The 22,280-nt window shown below is 41.3% G+C and overlaps 1 protein-coding gene across 2 annotated transcripts in view; it reads left to right on the top strand.

Moving 5' to 3' along the window:
• The window catches only part of gart (phosphoribosylglycinamide formyltransferase), a 51,120-nt gene that overhangs the window by 12,245 nt on the left and 16,595 nt on the right, over positions 1-22,280 (top strand). For both annotated transcript variants that reach the window (XM_041211906.1, XM_041211907.1), the window contains exons 4-16: positions 2,686-2,860; positions 3,382-3,493; positions 8,080-8,148; positions 8,755-8,880; positions 10,799-10,886; positions 11,675-11,760; positions 11,920-12,088; positions 13,955-14,186; positions 14,723-14,817; positions 15,679-15,788; positions 15,914-16,112; positions 18,685-18,936; positions 20,573-20,725. In XM_041211906.1, coding sequence (XP_041067840.1) covers positions 2,686-2,860; positions 3,382-3,493; positions 8,080-8,148; positions 8,755-8,880; positions 10,799-10,886; positions 11,675-11,760; positions 11,920-12,088; positions 13,955-14,186; positions 14,723-14,817; positions 15,679-15,788; positions 15,914-16,112; positions 18,685-18,936; positions 20,573-20,725 — 1,866 coding nt within the window. The remainder of the gene's footprint in view (positions 1-2,685; positions 2,861-3,381; positions 3,494-8,079; positions 8,149-8,754; positions 8,881-10,798; positions 10,887-11,674; positions 11,761-11,919; positions 12,089-13,954; positions 14,187-14,722; positions 14,818-15,678; positions 15,789-15,913; positions 16,113-18,684; positions 18,937-20,572; positions 20,726-22,280) is intronic.

Genomic DNA, 22,280 nt, shown 5'->3' with positions numbered 1-22,280 from the left:
GGAATGCAGGACTGTTGCAATGCATGCATTCATTCCTTAAATATTAGCCATTGCTTATCCATCATCATTCCTTTTAGTGAAGTTCCCCAATCTCTCACAGCCAACTCACTCCTCATACCTTTGTAGTTTCCTTTGTTTAGATTTAGGACTCCAGTTTCAGATTGGACTACTTCACTTTCCACCCTAATGAAAAATTCTGTTATGTTATGGTCACTGTTTTCTAAAAGACCCCTTTCTCATTGCACAATACCAAATCTAGGATAGCCTGTTCCCTAGTTGGTTCTTCGATGTACTGTTCTAAAAACCATCTTGTGCACACTCCAGGAATTCATCCGTCACAGTATTATTGCTAACTTGGTTTTCACAGTCTATATGTAGATTAAAGTAACCCATGATTATTGTAGCACCCTTGTGATGTGCATCTCTAATTTCCTGTTTACTGCCATCTTCTACCTTACCACTATTGTCTGGAAGCCTATAGACAACTCCCACTAATATTTTCTGCCCCTTGTTGCTTCTTAGCTCCATGCAGATTGACTCTACACCTTGATTTTCTGAGCCAACATCCATTCTCACCATTGCAGTGAAGTCATCCTTTACTAACAATGCCACCTCCTTTTCCTTTTTGTCTGTCCTTCCTAAATATCGAATACCTTTGGATATTCAGTTCCCAGCCTTGGTCACCCTGCAACCACGTCTCCGTATTCACAATCATATCATATCTGTTTGTATCTATTGGCTCTGTTAATTCATCTACCTTATTGTGAATGTGCCATGCGTTCAGATACCATGCCTTTAGACTTGTCTTTTTAACATTTCTTGTTTTGTACTATGGCTTTATTTGCTGCTAGCCCTTGTTTCCTCTGCCTTCTACTTTTGCTTTTTACTTTTCTATCTTTTGTTTCAATCTTTGTTTCCCTCTCTTGTGACTCCCTGTTCAGGTTCCCATCCCCTGCCACTCTAGTTTAAACCCTCCCCCACAGTACTCGTGAACACCCCTGCAAGGAGGTTGGTCCTGGTCCTGCTGGGGTGCAACCTGTCCAGCTTGTCCAGGTCCCATCTTCCCCAGAATTGGTCCCAATGCTTCAGGAATCTAAATCCCTCCCTCCTACACCATCTCTCCAGCCACGCGTTCATCTAGTCTATTCTCCTATTCCTAATCTCGCTAGCACATGGCACTAGGAGTAATCCTGAGATTACTACCTTTGAGGACCTGCTTTTTAATTTATTTCCTAGCTCCCTATAGTCTGCTTGAAGGACCTCACCCTCTGTTTACCTGTGTCGTTAGTATCGATATGGACCACAACCTCTAGCTGTTCACCCTCCCCCTTCAGAATGTCCTGCAGCTGCTCAGTGACATCTTTGACCCTGGCACCAGGGAGGCAACATACCATCCTGGCGGCCGCAGAAACAACTGTCTGTTTCCCTTATAATAGAATCCCCTATCACTATTGCTCTCCCACTCTTTTTTTTCTCCGCGTCCCACCAAGCATTCATAAAGAGCCATTGGAGAAACGTCAATATCAACAAATATCCATTGAAGCTGCGAGAACAGATGCTAGACTACCTGTTTTGTCAATCTAAGCAATACAAGAGTATTTTTTTAAACTCTCTCTGACCCTGCAGCCAGTTTTTTTTTAAGTTTAAAGAGCAGGGGATTTCAAAAAATCTTTCAGATCATGATAGTTAAACGGAGCTTACCCACCCTTCAACAGCATTTAACGTCTCCTCCATAGATTTACGGCTCCATCCTGCAGATTAAGGCCCCTGCAGCATTTAAAATAGGGTCTGTTTGAATTCAGCCCTGAGTTCAAATGACCGTGCTGAGTTGGGGTTTCCCTCATGTGAATCGCTCACTCCCTCCTCTCCCCTACTGGCAAAAATCGGATCTGTTGGAAATGGGGTGGGACATCCATATCTGGGTCCTATCCTCCGATTTTGAAGGTTCGTGGATTTGCAAAGACTCTGCGAAAGTTTTGCCCTTAATCACAAAATAGCAGATGTTCTTTCAAAGCAACGTGTTCTATTCCTGACCTCTCGCTCTGTGAATGACCTCAATTTCTGTGAAGACAGGGATGGGGAAAATACTCCAGGATTGCTAATCAATACCTATCCAATGACGAAAACAAAAACAAAAATACCTGCAAAAGTTCAGCAGGTCTGGCAGAACAGAAAAGTTATGCGGACTCGAAACGGTGGCTGTGTTCCTCTCCGCAGATGCTGCCAGACCTGCTGAATTTTTCCAGGTATTTTTGTTTTTGTTTTGGACTTCCAGCATCCGCAGTTTTTTGCTTTTACCTATCCAATGACGACCTGCTTTTAAAAAGAAAAGCACTTATATGAATGTTGGTTGAGATTGACTCTGATTTTTTTTCTTCTGCCTAGTTCTAACCATTCCAATTTTAACCATTCTGTCCACGGGGAGAAGACCAGGGAATGGCACTTAGGTAAACTGCTCCTTCGGAGAGAGTGCAGGCACGAGGGGCCGAATAGCTGCCTGCTGTGCTATAACCATTTTCTTGATTCTCACTCTTCAATGTGCTCTGGGGCAAGTCACTAATATTTGGAAGAGGAGAATAGAAAGAGGGAGGAGGAAATATAATAACATTTTAAAACTAACTGTTTAAATACCTTACAAAACTGTGTTCACCATCTCTTTGTTTTTTGATTCTTGGTGTTCTTCAGGAATTGTCGATGATCTGACAGCTGCTGGAGTGAGATGTTTTGGCCCATCAGCAAATGCAATGCAATTGGAAGCTAGCAAGCATTTTGCAAAAGACTTCTTGGATCGACATGGTATCCCCACTGCTCGATGGAAAGCTTTTACAGACCCTGAGGAAGCATGTAGCTACATTCAGCAGTAAGAAGAGCACTTATCTACATAGTGTGTGCATTAAATTGAGATTTTTCTGGAATGCCAAAGGCCTTCCTATTAAGGTTAATATATCATGTGACTGAGCCTCTGCAGTTCAGCGTTCAGTGCATCAGAGTTAATGTCAAGACAGAAAGCTTAATTTTTAATTGATGGTCTTGACTTACAGCTAAAACTTAATCATCCTGTGGAATTGAGATTTACTTGCCCTCACGTTTTTGCTGTTCAGGAAATCCAAATTGTGTTTGATCGTAATATTGAGAAAATTGTTTGAGGCTCCATTACTGTTAATAAAATAGATTTGATTAAAAACCGCAGCAGAACATAAGATGTACACCATTAGCTCTCTCACTTTTTTCTAGATTGCTTCCTGGTGTGTGTATAGACTGTACGTTCCTTGCTTGAAAACCTCTTCAGCAGGGAATACCTTGCATGGTGCAGAGAAGGGAAATTTCAAAACAAGAAAACCCCTTATCTTGCAATGGTTTCATTGTTGCTTTTGTTTTTAGCGCTGATTTCCCCGCACTGGTAGTAAAAGCAAGTGGCTTGGCAGCTGGGAAAGGTGTTATTGTAGCAGCTGACATAGGAGAGGCTTGCAAAGCAGTCCGAGATATAATGCAGGTATGTTACCATAGAATTTTATGTCAGTTTTTATTCTTTCAAAAATATATGGTTTTCAGTGAATGAGAGGAACACTGCTGGCTAAGTTCCATCAACGGCTTTCTCTTTCTGTGATAACAGTCATATTTTTGTTCTACGTAACTTCAATACTAAGCATCTGCTTCAGATCCTATTGCTTTCAGTAAGTTGGGAAACAAGACTGCTAGGGGGAGAAATTTGTTCGTTGTACAGAGACTTGCGTCGTTTCACCAGGGCAGGCAACAAAGCGGCTACAGAAAAGCAGGAGTGGAAATTATAATTACGGGGTATAATGGATTTCAGAAAGATAGAGAGGGAAAAAGTAAAGGGGAGTGGAGTGACTGTGACTTAATAGGGAAAACATAATGACAGTAGAAAAAAATGGCGCAGCTATAAGCAAGACAAAATAAAATCCATATAGATGGTGATTAAGATAATTAAAGATTAATCACACCAATAGTGTAGCCTAGAGATCACCTAATAGTGGATGAAATATGCAAACAAATTAAAGAAATGAGTAAAAAGATATTGAATAATAATCTTGGGTGACTTCAACTATATTAATTGGCCAGAAGAGGTAGGAAAAGGGTATAGGGAATGGAGTTCCTGCACTGTGTACAGGACTCCTTTCTAACCCAGTATATAAAAAGCACAACAAGGGAAGTCTCACTACTGTATCTAGTAATGGGGAATGAACTAAGGTACATTAAAAAAGTACATGTAGGGGAATATTTGGCAGTAGTGACCAAAATATTGTACAATTTTAAGATAATTGAGACGGTTATCTGTTTGATGTAGACCAGGGTAATAGAATGGAGAAAAGCCAATTTTTTGGGGTTGAGAATAGAACTTGGGGAAAGTAAAATGGAAAACAATAATGGTGAACAATGATGTAGAACAGTAATGGCAAACATTGAAAACAGTGTTTCCAAAAAACGCAGGAAAAATATATTCCACTAAAAAATAAGAACAGGCTAAACACTAATGGGTTACCATGGATGGATAAAGACATAAGGAAAACATTGAGGAAAAGAAAGAGGACATACACTGAGTATATTGACAGCAAGGTAGAGCATGACAAGACAGAGTATGAAGAAATTAGAAGAGAAGTTTTTTTAAAAAGGAGAGTGAAGAGGATCTATGCAGCTAAATTATCAAGGAACGTAAAACAAAATGCTAAAATATTTGGCAGGCACATATAAAGAGGAAAGCTGTGAAGGGAATAGCGTCACTTAATAGGGAGAATAATTCATAGGCAACAATAGAAATATTAAATAATAACCTTGCTTCCATATTTACAAGGGAAACAGGACAGGTGAACATGACATCAAGTGATAAGATTAGAAATAAGATAACTGTATTTGAATTAAAAAGAGTGCAATATGAAATGAACAAATCCAAGAGGATAAAGCCCCTGGCCCAGAAGGATTAGTTTTCATTTTAAAGAATATAAGGAAAGGATACCAGAGGCATCACAACACATTTTTAATATTCGTTAGAGAAAGGTATAGTGCCAGAGGACTGTTGGGATAGCTAAGCTACGCCTTTATTTAAGAAGGGAGGTAGAACATGTTCAGAAACTGCAGACTAGTCGTCTCAACATTGATGGGAGGAAAAATAATGGAATCCCTACTAAAGGAGCGAATAGAAGAACATCGAGAAAAGGAAAGTAAATGTAATAATGAATAGCAACACAGATTTCAAAAGGGAAAAGTCTTGCTTGACCAATCTTGTCATTTTTTTGGTAGCTGAGAGAGAATAGACAGGGGTAACGTAGGAGGTGCAGTTTATCTAGGTTTCAAAAGGCCTCTGAGAAGGTACCATATAATAGACTAACGAGTAAGGTCAGAGAATCTGGAGTCATGGATGAGTAGCAGAATGGATGACTAGCTGGTTTCAAGACAGAAGGCAGAGAATAGGGTTAAAAGTAGTTATTCAGAGTGCCAAAAGGTGGGAAGTAGTGTTCCACAAGAACCAGTGCTAGGACCACTGTTGTTCAAAATTTTTATTAACGATTTAGACTTTGGAATAAAAAATACCATTTCTAAATTTTCGAATGACACCAAATTGGGGGGAGATAATACTGAGGAGGACTATAACAACTTGCAAGAAGATATTAACAATCTTGCAGAATGGGCATGTCATTAGCAAATGAATTTCAACATAGATAAGTATGAGCCTTTACAATTAGGGAAGAAAACTAACGAGGTTGCATGTAACTTAGAAACCAAGGATGGAATTTTCCAGCCCCCTGTGGCGGGTTTCCCCATGGCAGGGCCAGCAAGTCTTTGAAATCTCCGTTCACATTGGCGGGACTGGAAGATCTTGCTGTTGTGAGACACTGAAAATTCCGGCCCAAGAATCAAAATGGGATTAGATGGGCAAAGGGATCTGGGAGTACAAATACACAAATCACTAACAGTGGTGACACAGATTAATAAGGCCATAAAACAAAAAGTAAACCAAGTATCAGGATTCATTTCTGTGGGGATAGAACTAAAAGAGCAAAGAAATGGGACTAATGTTGTATTGAATCTTGGTTAGAGCTCACCTGAAGAACTGCATACAATTCAAGTTGCCATATTGTAGAAAAGAAATAGAGGCACTGGAGAAGGTGCAAAGAAGATTTACAAGGTTGATACCAGAAATGTGGTGCATACCTATCTGGAGTGAATGAATAGGCTGGGACTCTTTTCTCTTGAAAAGAATAGCCAAGGGGTGACCAGATAGAGGTCTTGAAAATTATGAAAGGTTTTGATAGAGGGGACACAGAAGAGCATATTAAGAGGGGGAGTGGGTGGTGTAGTGGTAATGTCACTGGAGGCCCAGACTAATGCCCTGGGGACATGTGTTCAACTCACACCACGGCAGCTGGTGAAATTTCAATTCAATTAAAAAGAAACTCTGGAATTGAAAGCTAGTCTTAATAATTGTTGTAAAAACCCATCTGATTCACTAATATCCTTTTAAGGAAGGAAATCTGCCATCCTTACCTGGTCTGGCCTACATGTGACTCCAGACCCACAGCGATATGGTTGACTATTAACTGCTGTCAAAGGCAGTTAGAGATGGGTAACAAATGCTGGCCTTGCCAGTGGTGCTCATACCCCATGAATGAATGAAAAAAACACTGAAGGCCATCAATGTGAGATAGTCACCAAGAAATTAAATAGGGAATTCAGATGAAACTTCATTTCCCAGATAGTGATGAGAATGTGGAACTCGCTACCAGGGGGAGATGGATTTAAGGGAAAACTGAACTAACACATGAGGGAGAAGGGAATCGAGGGTTATGCAGATAGAGGTAGATGAGAAAAGGAAGAAAGTCCAGTGAACCATAAACATATTGGCATGGACTGATTGAGCCGGTCGGCCTGATTCAATGATGTATACCCAATATAAAGGGAACAGAGATGTTGTAGAGGGGGAAGCTGTATGCTATTGCAAATGATAGAACAATTTATTTTTTGTTGTCAAACATATGGCGTACCACTTAAAAGTAAGTGTTGAAACTGTTTCAGAGTTGAGTTTTTCTAAAATATCCAAAGTAATTCGGTTACTGAAAAATTTTATTAATTCAAGTGAACATTTTATTGGTAAATATATGGCGAGCTTATCTAAGCCGTCACTGAATTTTGCTTCCCTGTACAATTCTATCATGTGACAGAGGAATTAATAGAATTTCTAAAATAAAATCTGTGGGATAAAGTTTCTGCTATTTATCGAAAATCAGCCAAACCAGCGCGCACAATTGAGGAATTTTAAGCACAAGTTGCGTTAAGTGTAAATTGAGTTTCTGTAGTGTTTTGCACTGGTTTAGAAAGCTTCGCGCTGGAAGCTTGGCCCATTTACAAAACTGGCCACGTTCCCAATCGAGTTCATAACCATGATGACTTTCCACTAATTGTGCCAATTTGGGGGCCTTTGAGGAGGCTCTGAAAATTACACTTTGTAGGTGCACCAGTAGGCAACTTTTTTTAAAAAAATGCTTAATTTAGAAACTGGATGCTATACGTTGAACCTGATAAATGGTTTTGTAGGCATTTTTTTGGAAGCCATTTTCAGTTATTTAAAATCCGTTTACTCACGGTGTAGACACTGATTAAACCTATTTTCTGCACCAGGTTATTACTCTTAAATATATCAAGGACTATCTTTTAATGCAAAAGAACTAAGTTCTAAAATGTCGCCTGCTTCGTGGAGAGTTTTACGTTTATTTGTGATTGTGCAACTGAGTTCCAGGAGAAGCTTGAACCATAAAATTAATTTGGAAAATGAGCACGATTTGTCCACAAACTGCTAGTTGTGCCCCAAAAACCCTACCCTGCATTTTAACAAAATAAATATTTTGTTGGGGGCTGTGGGGGTGCTTTTTGTACCATTTTTGCTCCTCTCTTTTGAAGAAGATGTCTCTTTTTTAGGTACAGTTCCAAATATCTGAACCTAAATTTCTCAATTCATTATCAGTGTAATAGTTCAAATGCAGTTTTAACAACAAATCTTCTTAGACCTTTGCCGACTAATATATGGTACACAGCTAAATGTGTTTGCGTTTTCTTTTTGAAAAGGAAAAGACCTTTGGTTCTGCTGGTGAAACTGTAATTGTGGAGGAGCTGCTTGAAGGAGAGGAAGTTTCTGTAAGTAAGGCTTGTGCCTTTTGCCAGCCCATGACCATTTGAAGTTTTTTTTCATATGTTTTTCGTTGCCAATTTCATCCAATTGTATGTGCAGAGTAGACTCAACATCAGATATACCAAGAGTAACTTGGATAAAAGTTATACCTGGACTGAAAGATCTTATCCCAGGAAAGGGTCATTCATGCAACATTAACTAAGTTTAAACCTGCATACCAGCCCAACACTTTAGGTAGAGCTCCAATCTACTGCACCACAGTATAATAGAAAATGAGGCTATACCAGGTGCTTTACAATGAGTTACTATTTTGAGTGGTGACATTAGTGAGAGGTCCAGAGCAGAGGCCATTAATTTCCCCTCCAGTTGCCCTGCATTGAAAGCAGTTGCCAAGGACAGGTTGTCTAGCGGTGCTGTGAAATTCTAGATTAAGTAGCACTGATTTTTACTCAATTCAGCTCATAAGTATCTCTTTGCTTTCCCATTTACTGTTTCCATTACTGTCCTAGTATGTGATTGCAATTGGCTAAGATATCAGGAATCAATTTTTTTTCTGAATACCTTGAGTCTTTGTCCATTCCAGGAAGTGCAATTCTAATAATGTTGTGCAGTGCCTTTGTTTCAGTGATGGCGTTACTGTTGCCTGTATGCCACCAGCTCAAGATCACAAACGCTTACTGGATGGGGACCAGGGACCAAATACAGGTGGAATGGGAGCTTATTGCCCTGCTCCTCAGGTAAAATAGCATTTGAAAATTAACTCTTCTGCAAAATAACAAAGACTTTGACAGTCTGATTGCCTCCATGGAATTGTAATGTACTGTCTTGTGCAATACTGAAATATTATGATAGTCACTTGGTGTAGGCTTTAACTATCAATTCAGTGGAATTTAGGAATATGACTCAAGGGTCGAATTTAAACTTGTTAAAACAGCCACAGCTTACCTGCACCGACCCTGTTGCCATCTCACAGTTTGCAATTTTACCTGATTCTTTTAGAGCAGTTGAGAGAAACTCCTGAAAGGCAGCAGAAACCTCCTTTGAAAATGTAGAGATGATGTCATCAGGACTGTGCTGCAATTTTTAACTGGAGGCTTGCATGATCAAGGTATTGGGCTTCCCTGCTTGGCCAGCTAGATGTTCCTCTGGGGGCGTAAGAGGAGACCTTAAGCTTCCCCTACTTTAGGCTTCCCTCCCTTCACTGGTGTCATCCAGTAACTCTTCTCCCTCCACCCCTCCACCCCCACCATGCCCTACTTTAAGCAACCCAAAATCACTTAGCTGAGTGCTGGGGATCATTTTTGCAGTTCCCTGGCAGCCAAATTCCTGCCAGTCAAAATCATACTGCCCACCACCTACCAGCTACTGGTTCTTTTTGAGTTTGTGCAGGAGACAAACAGGCCCTATGCAGATGAGGGTGTTGAAATCTCCCAGGCCTCATGCAGTGGAAGACCAGACAATTTTGCCATCTGCCTCAGCCCCAACCATTCAACTCCCATTGGGAATTGAAATCAGCCCGTGGACTTCATTGATACCTGACTTTGTAGCATTGATTGTGGATAAGAGTAGAAAGTATGAAATCAAAACTTCTGACAACTTCCACTCCAACTAATTTAATCTTTCCTGGGACCTCAAGATCAGGAACTTTTTGTCTTCATTTTCACCTATAATTTAGTCCATTATAATCCCACCTTGGAATTGACATGATCCACATAGCTTCTTTTATCTTCGCTTGAACATTTCCTTTCAATCAAGTGATTTCCTTAGCTTAATTTCTTTTGCTTAATGTTTTCAATTAAAGAAAAGGTACTGCCATCCCAGCAGGGATGTTAATTGAAAGAACTCCCCCCAAACTCAGTTGGTCGCACCCTCACTTCTGAGTTGAATGGTCCTGGGGTTCAAATCCAACTCCAGAGACTTGAGCACAAAAATCTAGGCTGACTCTCCAGTACTGTACTGAGGGAGTGCTGCACTGTTGTAAGTGCCATCTTTCAAATGAGTCGTTAAACCAAGGCCCAGGTAGATGTCTCGGGTAGATCTCATGACACTATTTTGAAGAAGAGCAGGGGATTTATCTCTGGTATTCTGGCCAACAGTTATCCTGCAATCAGTATCACAAAATGCAAATGGTCTGCTCATTATTACTTTGCTGTTTGTGGAAGCTTGCTGTGGGCAATATAACTGCCGCATTTCCTACATTACAATAGTGACTACAATTCAAAATTATTTCATGGGCTGTAACGTGCGTTAAGATGTCCCCTGGTCATGAAAAGTGCTGTATAAATGCAAATCTTTCTTCGAACAAGCTCTCATTTGCCACTAATCTTAATCGGGCTGTGATAGTGAGCAATTGCAATCTCTCTCTGACACAGGAGTCAGTTGAAAGCTTAGTTAACCAATTTCTGGCATCCCAGCCAGTTTGGATACACGATACATGAATGTGAATTGTTCTAGTCCTGCAAGTGTCAATGTCACTGCAGCATTAAATGTATTCCTTAAAATAATTCAAATAGACTGACATCTAGGAAATTATTTTTCTGGTACTGGCTGTGGGACTTTAAGGGTTTGCACCTGAATCATTAATCAGATGATTACCAGTTCCAACTATTTTCAGCCTGGGTTAGATTTTCTTTTCTTTTGCTTATGGCTTTTTAGGTTTCTAAAAATCTTCTTCAAAGGATCAAGGAAAACGTTCTTCAGAAAACAATTGATGGCATGAGACAAGAAGGAACCCCTTATGTTGGTGAGTGTTGCTTTATTTTGTAGGCCAGCATTGTTAAAATTGGAGTGGGTTGGAACCTCAAACTCTGAGTGAACTAAGTGCTCCCACCGGAACAGTGAGTAAAGGCACCTCTCTTTGAGCCAGAGGGATCTGAGCTCATTTTACTTCTGCATTGAGTTAGCTGATCCCAACTCGGACAGTGCCTCAGGTACTGCAACTGGGTGCAGCACTCTGAATTAGGTAGGAGAAAATCAGTAAAAGTGCCTGCTCCCCATTACAGCATGGTGCCTCCCACTGGGAAGCTGATGGAGTGTGTTCGGGGGCAGGGATGGACTCAGCAGTAATACACTCCATTGTCAAGCAGCACCCACATTCAAGATTGATGCTGACAGTAACTCATGCGCTATAACCTAGCACCTTCAAGATAAAAGTGTATGTTGTTAACATTTACTATTTTAATTACTTCAGTTCTGGATGCTCCTAGCATGGATTGATTTCAGGATAAGTGAAAACAAGTATGGCAAAATAGTGATTATGGAACTGGACCTACTACCACCTTCTTCTGCATCCTATATATCTATAACCTTTTGCTATTTTTAGGTGGCTTTACTTCAATAGCAAGATATTTCTATTTGTCCTTCATAACGTACAAACATTACAGCACAGCTCAGTTCTTTAATCACTATTTACACTTGTGTCATAAAGATTTCAAAACTGAAGTTGAGGTGATTAGGCATTGAAATACCTATGCTGTTGGAATGAAAGGGATCTGTATGAAGCAAACCACATTTTTCTCCCTTTCTTCACAGGGATACTATATGCTGGGCTGATGCTAACCCAAGATGGACCTAAAGTGTTGGAGTTTAATTGTCGCTTTGGGGATCCAGAATGTCAGGTAGCATGACTGTAGTTTTCTAGCCTGTCTGAGGTGTGTGCTTCGATGTGTATTAAAGCAAGGACCCATGTTACGTAATTTGACTTCATTATGCATATTGATTATTTCTCTTTTTTTTTAAGCTGAGAAACCTCACATTGATCCTTGGCTGTGTTTCAGGTCATTCTTCCCTTATTAAACAGTGATTTATATGAAGTTGTACAAGCAACTGTGGATGGCAAACTTTCTAGAGCCATGCCATCTTGGCTGGAAAGCAGTGCAGCTATGACAGTGGTTATGGCCAGTGGTGGATACCCAGGCAACTACCCAAAAGGCCACGTGATCACAGGTAGAATCTACTGTGCAGAAAAGCCGTGTTAGGGCTGGTGAAATGTTGCTTGCTACTTTAATGAAGTTGCAGTTCTTTGTAACAGCTAAAATTACATGGATATGTCTTAATAATATGGTATGGAAATGACTCGGGTAAAAGCTACTGAGCTTTTTGTGGTCTGTAAGTATTAGATCTGCTGTAATGTGTGTAGGCTTGAGATGTGTGTGTTAGGACCACACAGAACATTAATTTCTTGCTTACCTGCGAATAAACTTGCTGCTATTTAGAGTCGCAGAGTCATTATGGCACAGAAGGAGGCTATTTGTCCCATCAGGTCCATGCTGCGCCTCTGTAGAGCAATGTTATGTAGATTCTTTATTTATTAATGAAAAATGCACATCAGATTCCATAGTGCTCAACAACACTAAGATTGAAGGGAATATGGCAGAAAACAGCATAAACTGAAGCAGTATGTGATCCCAAACTTCTTTTCATGAATTTCCATCCCTTTTCTCTTTTCCTCAAGGTTTTGACTATTATCAGGGCTATAGTTCCACGGGTGCCCAATGGACTTTGTCCAAGTTAGTATTATTCATGCCACAGCCTTGATGATTCAGCTAATCACTGAATAAACATTTCAGCCAGCAGCGGATCTAAGCCATACAGATCTGGAAAGTTTCTGGTCTTGTGCTGATCTTGGCTCCTGCTATTGACCTCCATGCTCCTCAATTAATAAGATCAAAATTGTCTAGGGGTCCTATCCCTGAGCACTACTCTGTAATCTGTTGCAAGTGAGGTATATCAACATTAGGCAGGTTTGTGTTATCCTTTGATCAGATAGCTTACTGACATTTGGGACAGAATATTACGAGGGGTAAGACAGATCACCCCTCTGGAAGTAAAGTAAGCATGGAGCTGACCCGCCATAATGCACTGCTGACGGGCTGAACTGGGGCAGTGTGGGACTTTTGTCCCTCACTGGGGAGGAAGTCCTGCCCTCAGGAGCAACCAGCCAATTGGATTGGCCAGCAGCTCCAGCAGTCTCGGCAGTGCCAAGAGCACATTAGTGGACACTGCCAGGACTGCAAGAAGGATTAAGGAGAAGGCCCATGGATTGCAGAGCTAGTTAAGTCCAGGGTCTTGGGCAGGGAGGGTTTGGGCAGTTAGGGAAGGGGGCTGGGGGTGATGTGTTTCATAGGGCAGGCGGATAGGAAGAAGGGGCGTCTGTCTTAGGGGGGCTTCCCCCCACCCTACCAAGGATCGTGAACATCCCCCCACCCCCCCACTTCCCGCCTTTTGAAAATGTTTTTTAAAGGCGACCTGCCCACCCCTGCCTGACTGCACATGACACCTGTTTTATGTCAGGGGCACTGTAATATCAGGGTCAGTTGGCTTGTTAAGAAGCTTAGTTGACTTCTAATTGTTTAATTAAAAATGGCAGGCCTGCCCATTCCCAACGCCCCCCCCTTAAAATATGGGGTGGACAGGAAGGTGGTGGGGTGGGCACCTGCCCTATTTTATGTGCGCCCCTCCCCCTCCTCCCCCATGGTGAGAGCGTGTAAAATGCAACCCTTGATCTCTAGAGTGAGACATAAAGAGCAGCCATTTGGGTCAGATAAAGGAGCACCCCAGTAAACAGCTATTGCTTTCAAGAGAAGTGGAAGGAAAGAAGAAATATTGTTGTGAAGAGGAGAAGTAAAAGTCTACAGGCTGTAGGTGGAGGCAAGACTGGGTTGGAAGTGAGAAATTCTAATTTTGAGCCTTCATTTCAGCATGAGGATGCCAGGAGAGAATGTAGGGTGGAATATTCACAGCTTGTGGAGAAGAACAGCTGTTGATGAACAGCATTTTACTTCTTTGAGCTAAAAGGACTTTATTTTGCAGGTTTGTCACTTGCGAAGGACATGGGCCTACAAGTGTTCCATGCAGGAACTGCACTGAAGGATGGGAAGGTTGTGACGAATGGTGGTCGAGTACTTACAGTAACTGCTGTCAGTAAAGACCTGATCAGGGCAGTGAAAGAAGCCAATAAAGGGGTAGAAACTGTTCAGTTCCAAGATGCTGTTTACAGAAAGGACATTGCACATCGAGCCATTACATTCATAAAACAGTCCAGGTTTGTGTTTAAATGCAAATAAATCTTTTCTTAGCACGTGAGTTATAGCTCAGCATGGGGTTAGGAGACAACTGTGCTTTGCTATATGAGCAAATGTATTTTTAAATGTCTAAGCTACCTGTTGTTGTGCTCAGCTTCCACATACTCCTTTCCTAACAGCACAGTGGGTGTACCTACACCATATGCTCTCTAGCAGAACACCAAATCCAAAAGTTTGTTCTCTTTCAGCAAACATTGGCTCTTTTCGCATTATTTAAGTTGTAAGTTCAAACTTGTGATTTTACTTTTAAACGTGCCATTGGCTGCTGCAGCTGTTATATATGAAATGCTGGTCAGTCCACCAAACAGCTCATCTCATCCAGAGCCCAACGTGTTAGTGAATGCAACTTGTTTCTATAATAAATTTGAAAAATGCTTGACACAAGATTTTAAACAGCTTTAGAGATGAACTTGAACTGTAGTTTGTAATGATTTATATCCTTTACTTTTCTAACTGCTGAACTTGTGTCTTTCTCCTTGCCACTCCCTCCCTGTAGAGGACTGACTTACAAAGACAGTGGAGTTGATATTGCAGCTGGGAATGCTTTGGTCCATTCAATCAAACCACTGGCAGCAGCTACCTCCAGACCAGGTAGGCAGGTATCCATTCTAATTGAGTCAAGCATCACTGTAAAATCCTGCAATAGGAATCATATTTGATAAGCCTAACATATCATTACAAGTTGGGAGGCATTTCACCGTGGCCCATTTGAGTGTTAGTTGGGGAATATATTCTGAGGAGAAAATAACATTATTGGAGAAATGAATATTTTTATATGGATTCAATTGCCTGCACTTCAAGGAAAGGGTCTTTTATAAGATTCCAGTACAATATTACCTTCTGGAAGGAGGTGGTGATGAATTTGTACAAGTCTTTGATTGGGCCGCAGTTGGAATACTGAGAGTAGTTTGGGACAATCCACTGTGGAAAGGATATTGGAGCCATGGGAGGGTAGTGTGAGGTAAATTCACTAGGATAATATTGGGAGATGAGTGAATATAGTATATTGAAAGATTTGGAAGCCCCAGGTATGTATTCAGTGGAGGTTATGGGGGTGAAGGTTCAGTGAACTTTATAGGAGGAATCTAACAGCAGGTTTCAAGTTATGAAACCGTTTTAGAGAGTAAACAGTCAAAGATTTATCCAGAGATCAGTGAATTGGGTAACACAGGAACAGAAGCTCAGACTGAGTATTAAAATCATAAAGGGGGAAGTTAGAAGAAATTTTCTCAGTGCAAAGAATGACTGGAATGTAGAATGTATTAATGCAAGTGACTATTGAAGCCGAGTTACTCCGAGCATTTACAATGGAATTAGATAAGCACAATTAATTACTCTGACAAAACAAAATTGAATGTGGAACTAGCATTGCACAGGCTCAGTGAGCTGAATGGTCTTCTTCTGTGATGTAATCTCCCTGATTCTAAGAAATAGTTTCTTTCTAATTCCCAGGCTGTAATGCTGAACTTGGAGGATTTGCAGGTACCTTTGACCTAAAGTTAGCTGGATACACTGATCCAATCCTAGTCTCTGGAACTGATGGAGTTGGAACCAAACTTAAGGTGTCATTTGCATGTACTTTAACTATAATTGGAATAAAATTATAACACGCATGTACTATAGTGTTATTAATCTTCATTTTCTTTTTTATTCCATTCTATTCCAACCCTGTTTTGGCTGCGGACAGATTGCCCAGATGTGCAATAAACATGACACGCTGGGTCAAGACCTGGTAGCAATGTGCGTAAACGATATTCTGGCACAAGGGGCAGAGCCACTTTTCTTTCTCGACTACTTTTCCTGTGGTAAACTGGATGTGGTTGTGGCACAGACTGTGATTGCTGGTATTGCAGAGGCTTGCAAAATGGCTGGATGTGCGCTGTTAGGTAAGGCATTACTATGGCACTAATACTATTTCCAGTGATGCTGGTAAAAATAAGCATACGCTCAGAACTATTTTCTAAGTCAATGCGATACAGTTCCAATGAAGGAAGCTCAAGTATTAGATCTGATTTGGTTAATAAACTGGGGCAAGTAAGTGAACTGATTGCAGGGGTATATTTAGGGGTCAGTGGATGTAACAGAATTATGAAATGATAAAGTGGCCTTTGTTCAATAGCAAAGTTACCTCAGGCATAAGAAGATTGTGGGTTCAAGTAACACTTCAGAGTCTTAAACACATGATCCAGACTGGCACCTTAGTGTGGTACTGAGGGACTCTTGCACTTTCCAATGATGTTAAACCAGGTTCTGCCTGCCCTTTCACATGGACATAAAAAATCTCATGACACGATTTGAAGGACAATGGAGGAATTATTGGCCAATGTTTATCTCTCAAATTAACTTGCCAAAACAGCTGAACTGGCCAAGTAGCTCATCGCTGTTTGTGGTACCTTGCTATGTGCAAGTCGGCTACAGGATTCTGAGAAAGGGTAGGGAGATTAGATTAGAGTAGGTGTTTCCTTCCTTATTTGCTAAGCATTAGTGGAGAACATTTTTCGTTATGTGCTACACTTTTCATGCTAGCATCCTTCCGTTTTCTCAAAGTCATTTTGTTTGTGTGGGGTACAATTCCACAGTTACCAGCTCTTCCCAGTGAAAATCTTATTGAACCTTGTTAAGCTGTCTGAGCAATTATCATTATCCTGGCTGAAACTGACAAACTTGGCACAGAATGGCCAGGATTTAACGTGGGTGTTGGGGAAATGGTGGGAACCCTGCATTGCTTTTTTTCTGGGTGACCTGACACTGTTGTGTGCCAATCAGGCACTTACTTGAGCAGCACTGGGCCTCCTGTTCAATGAAACCCCCTGTAGGGCTGAAATTCCACCCCCAAGAGCTGTTGGCCAATCAGAGGCCGGCAGCTGTCCAGTATTGGCAGCCCCCACTCTGGTGGCTAAGAGCCCCAATTGGTCTCTGGGTGAGAAGGCCACACCTGAGCCTTCCTGCTCTAGACTTGATTGCAGGGAGGTGGGAGGGCAGTGGGATCTCCTCCCTGTCTTCACCTGCCCAATCACATGGACCAGCCTCCGCTATCAAATATGTTAGTGGGGTTGGGGGAAGACATTGGGCAGAATTCAATGTCGAATTTGGCTTGTGTGCCTCATCTTCTCACTGGATAAACTTGTAGAGCCGACATGAAATAGATTAGAATAACAATTCATGACTTTAAAACATAAATAACTTTGGGATCTTTAAATTGGACATTGGTGGTGATACCCACAATACTACATACATCAATTTACGGTGTCAGCCCTGTTACACTTCTGCTCAGCATTGAAAATAAGAGTTTCTTAAGTTACTGTTCTGCACCATCCAAGTGTCAGCTTAAGAGTATTATGGACCTCGAAGCCAATTGTTTGACGATTCTCTACCCATTAAAAGGGGAGAGGAAAATTCTAGACTGGTAGAATTAAATCTACTTCATAAAACTTCCAGTGGTTCATTTACCGAATGCGCTGTCAAGTGTGATAGTGAGCCCTAGAGACCAGGATGCCCTGGGTTTGAATCCTTGATCTTTTGCCAAGTTAGTTGATCTTGAGTGGTTTGGATGTGGGAATATGACACTCGACTTGAGTAACACTGATCTAGAGAGGGGAAGAGCCAGCTGGGGATTCTCTTCTTTCATTGTTATCCAGTGACCTCTGCAGGAAAGTAAATGGGCATGGGAAGAAATAGACCTAGTTATGATGCCTCAATGGTTAAATATCCTTCTAAAATTTGCAGTATAGGCTCACATTGGTGAGGTATGCATGGATCTGCATGAGCCAGTATTTTCAGGAGAGGAAGAGAAAAAAGTTACATTTTTTTCTTGTGCAATTACGGTTAAAAATTGAATTCCGTCCCTAAACTTCTCCATCTGTCTACCTCTTGCTCTCCTCAGGATGTACCTTAATCAGACTCCTCCTACCTCTTTAAATCAGGCTTTTTGTCACTTGACTTAGTATTACCTTATGTGGCTCAGTGTTTGACAATGTTCCTGTGAAGCTTCCTAGAACATATATAGAATATTCAGCATAGAAACAGGCCATTTGGCTCAACTAACTAACTCTGCTGGTGTTTATACTCCAAACCAGTCTCCTTCCATTCTGTCTAGCTCATCTCCACCTTTCAGCATACTGTATTTTTCTGTCAGAAAACCTGTTGCGTTTCCTATTGAAAACAGCTAAGCTCAACCATTTCCTGCGATAGCAAATTTCACAACTGAACTGGTTTCTGAGTAAATGAAATTTCTCCTTATTTCCCTATTAGATTTATTGGGAACCATCTTGTATTAATGGCTCCTAATTTTAGATTCCCCACAAGTGGAAACATGCTCTCCCCATCCACCGTGTCCAACCTATTTGGCAGACTGTTATTTTCTTCCAGTGTGGTGCTGCTGCATTCTCTTGACACTATTATGACTGTTTGTTTTAGCACAGGTTGTTTTATTCCTTCTTCTACCTGTTCTTTTTTTAGGAGGAGAGACTGCTGAAATGCCAGGCATGTATTCCCCGGGACAGTACGATCTGGCTGGTTTTGCAGTGGGGGCAGTGGAACGTGAACAGATGCTCCCACAGCTGGAGCACATCTCTGCAGGTGACACCGTCATTGGCGTTGCATCGTCTGGTCTCCATAGTAATGGCTTTAGCCTTGTTCGAACAATTTTGGAGAAGTCCTCTTTACAGTGTTCCTTACCAGCACCGTCCAGCTATGGTTCACAAACACTCGGTAAGGTTCAAGCTGAAATGTGGATTGTGAGGCCCTCATAACAAGCTATCTACATCTAGAGCCTGACTTAATTGTTTTATATCCAAGAAACTCTTTATATAGGCAGGAGGCCAATGTTTTTCCTTGTGAGCCTATGTTATGGTCTTTAGCAGGGCCCTGCAGTTCTCCTACACTGGATGTTCCCCATTTTTGAAAGGTAAACCAATATTGCTGTTTAGAAATAAGCAGAAAATTGAGGCTGGTGCATGGCAGCAACCCTCAATCAAGTCACTAATTGGGTTATGACCCATATCCAAAAATTAAGGAATACATTCAATGGACAGTATCCTATAGTGTTTATATTTCTGCATTGTGACTTCCATTTGTGCATCAAGCTTCTAAGCAGATGTTTTATTTTTAATTTATAAAGGGCTCTGGATGCTCAATCATTGAGTATATTCAAGGCTTAGTTAGATTTTTGAACTCTGGGGAATCAAAGGATATGGGGATCAGGCAGGAAAGTGGAATTGAAGTCAGGGATTAGCCATGATCTTGTTGAATGGCAGAGTAGACTTGAGGGGCCATGCACCTGCTCCAGCTCCTATTTCTTGTGCTCTCATCTATTGGACTTGAAATATCAATTTTTAAAAATAAAACTTACGTGCATGATCGGCGGGCCCAGAAGCAGATGCGATATGCGCTTCTGGTCACGATCACAACAGGAATGTGATCTTATGTTGGCTGGCCAATTAACTGGCAGCCAGCGTGAAATGCGCACTGAGGATAAAAAGGCTCAGCACTGCCAGGGTGGGGGGTGTGCTGGGAAGAGGGCAGGCGTCGAGAGAAGTGAGGGTGCGGGCAGGCGTTTCCAGCGAGCTCCCTGAAGGCTGACAACTGCTGTGGAGCTGCCTCATGGGAGCTGCAGTATTGTTCTAATAAAATTTGCATGAAAGAATGCCACAAACCCTCTCTCTAATGCAAATTCAATCAACCGACAGCAGAACTCATAACATCTCAACCCTTCAACGCCTTTTATTTTATTTCATCCCGGACATTTTATCCTGCCCTGGATCGAGTATGAAGCAAAAGCGTGAAGGCCAACAGGCATGCATCAACCATAAAAGCGCACGGGCTGCGTAAAATCTCTATTAATTGCCTCCTTAATGGGCTTAATTGCGGCAGGCAAGCTTCCAACTCCCTCAGTTGCCCATCGACTGCAATATGGCGTGACAGCGGGATGACGTTGGGACACATGCCTGATGTTTTCTCACACGATTTCAGGCAGGGTTGGGTTGGGCGCCCGCCCGCTGGATCTCTGTAAAATTCTGCCCATGAAGTACTTTTTAACCATTTCCCTTGACTTGAAATGTACTTGCTGCAGAGTATTTTATTGTTCTCTAATATCAGAAGTCTTTGGGCTGCCTCCTTTAGAATGTAAAGTTAACCCTGCGTTAACAAGCATGCCTTTTCTTCCTTTTAATTGGTTAGCAATCGATGGCTCCCAAAATTCAGCTACTTTAAATTTGTGTTTTATAGCCAGTTCTTAAGTCTTCACGCCAGGAAACAAAAGTGACAACCTTAAAAGTACAGGTGACTGAGCCCCCTTTTGTGACATTTGACAATGGAATGTAAGGATCTTTTTTTAACTTCTTTGTAGGAGAGGTGCTGCTCGCACCCACCAGAATTTATGCTAAGGCCTTGTTGCCAATTCTGCATCTGGGCCATGTGAAGGCTTTTGCTCACATCACTGGAGGTGGACTGCTAGAAAATATTCCCAGAGTTCTTCCTGAAACGTTCAGTGTTACATTAGGTGAGAGCTTGTTTCATATACCACAGAATGCTACAAAGTAGAGTCTATTCACCCCATCGATTTGTGTGCCTTTTTGGTTAGCCTTGGCAGCATTCTTTTCAATCCTAATTCTCTACCTTATGTTTTTACATGTCCTTTGAATAACCTTTCTTTTCAATGAAATACCTAATTTACTGGAGTTCATTGAGGATGTAACAAACAATGTGGATAAAGGGGAAACCTGTCAATGTGCTGTACTTAGATTTCAAGAACGCATTTGCCAAGGCGCCACATCAAAGGTTACTACAGAAAATAAGAGCTCATGGTGCAGGGGGTAACATATTAGCATGGATAGAGGATTGGTTGACTAATAGGAAAAGGAGAGTAGGCATAAATGGGTCTTTTTCGGGTTTGTAAGATGTGACGAATGGAGTGCCATGGGGATCAGCGCTGGGGCCTCAGCTATTTACAATATTATCAATGATTTGGATGAAGGGACCGAATGTATGGTTGCTAAATTTGATGACGTAAAGGTAGGTAGGAAAGTAAGTTGTGAAGAGGACAAAAGGAGCCTGCGAAGGGATATAGATAGGCTAAATGAGTGGGCAAAAATTTGGCAGATGAAGTATAATGTGGGAAAATGTGAACTTGTCCACTTTGGCAGGAAGAATAGAAAAGAAGTATATTATTTAAATATTTAAGACGGGGGTGAGAAGAGGTCGTGAATCTTTGGAACTCTTCCCGGGAGACTGGTGGAGGCAGGGTAAATTAATTTTTTTTAAGGCAGAGGTCGATAGATTCTTGACTAACAAGGGGGGTCAAAGATTATCAGGGTTAGGAAGAATGTGGAGTTGAAGCCATAATCAGATCAGCCATGTTCTTATTGAATGCTGGAGTAGGCTCAAAGGGCCAAATGGCCTACTCCTGCTCCTAATTTGTAATTTCCTATGTATGTTCCCCTTTCTGTTGATGCCAAAATTAACAGTGAAAGGGAGGTGATTAAGAAAAAGAATTAATAATCTTTGCTAATAGTAAATGAGGGTCATTTTCTCTAATAGCTTGTTGAATTCTCACTGGGGTGGAATGGATTCAGATTCCAATCTTGACATTTTCTAATGTGCCTACCTCATTGAACATCTTAAAAGTAACAGCACTGCAGGTGTACTTAAACCAGGTGGACTCTGGGTGCACCTGAACCAGGGCTTCAAGAAGGCAGCTCACCACCACCTTCTCGAGAGTAGTTGGGGATGAGAAAAATTCGGGCATTGCCAGCTGCACTCGCATCCCACAAAAGAATTAGTTAAAAAGTAGGATATAATTTCTTCTGAACTACATAAATGTCAGAATAGTATTGGACTAATATGACTTTTTTTTGTATCCCACGCCAACTTTTTATGACTGCCAGTCTTGTACTGTAGTTTCATGCCCACCAGGAGTTGGATTGGATGGTCTGAGCCAGTCTCTTGCAGTTGGATTTGAGCTTCAGTTTCAGAGATTGTGTTCTAACCCAGTCCAGTGGAAAAACCCATAATCTGTGATGTTTTACAATCAATACTCTTAAATATTGAGAAATCTT

This window comes from Carcharodon carcharias, chromosome 18 (genome assembly GCF_017639515.1).
Source record: "Carcharodon carcharias isolate sCarCar2 chromosome 18, sCarCar2.pri, whole genome shotgun sequence".
Taxonomy (NCBI): Eukaryota; Metazoa; Chordata; class Chondrichthyes; order Lamniformes; family Lamnidae; genus Carcharodon; species Carcharodon carcharias.
Note: the sequence above shows the minus strand (reverse complement) of the source record. Positions and strands in the feature narration are given on the sequence as shown.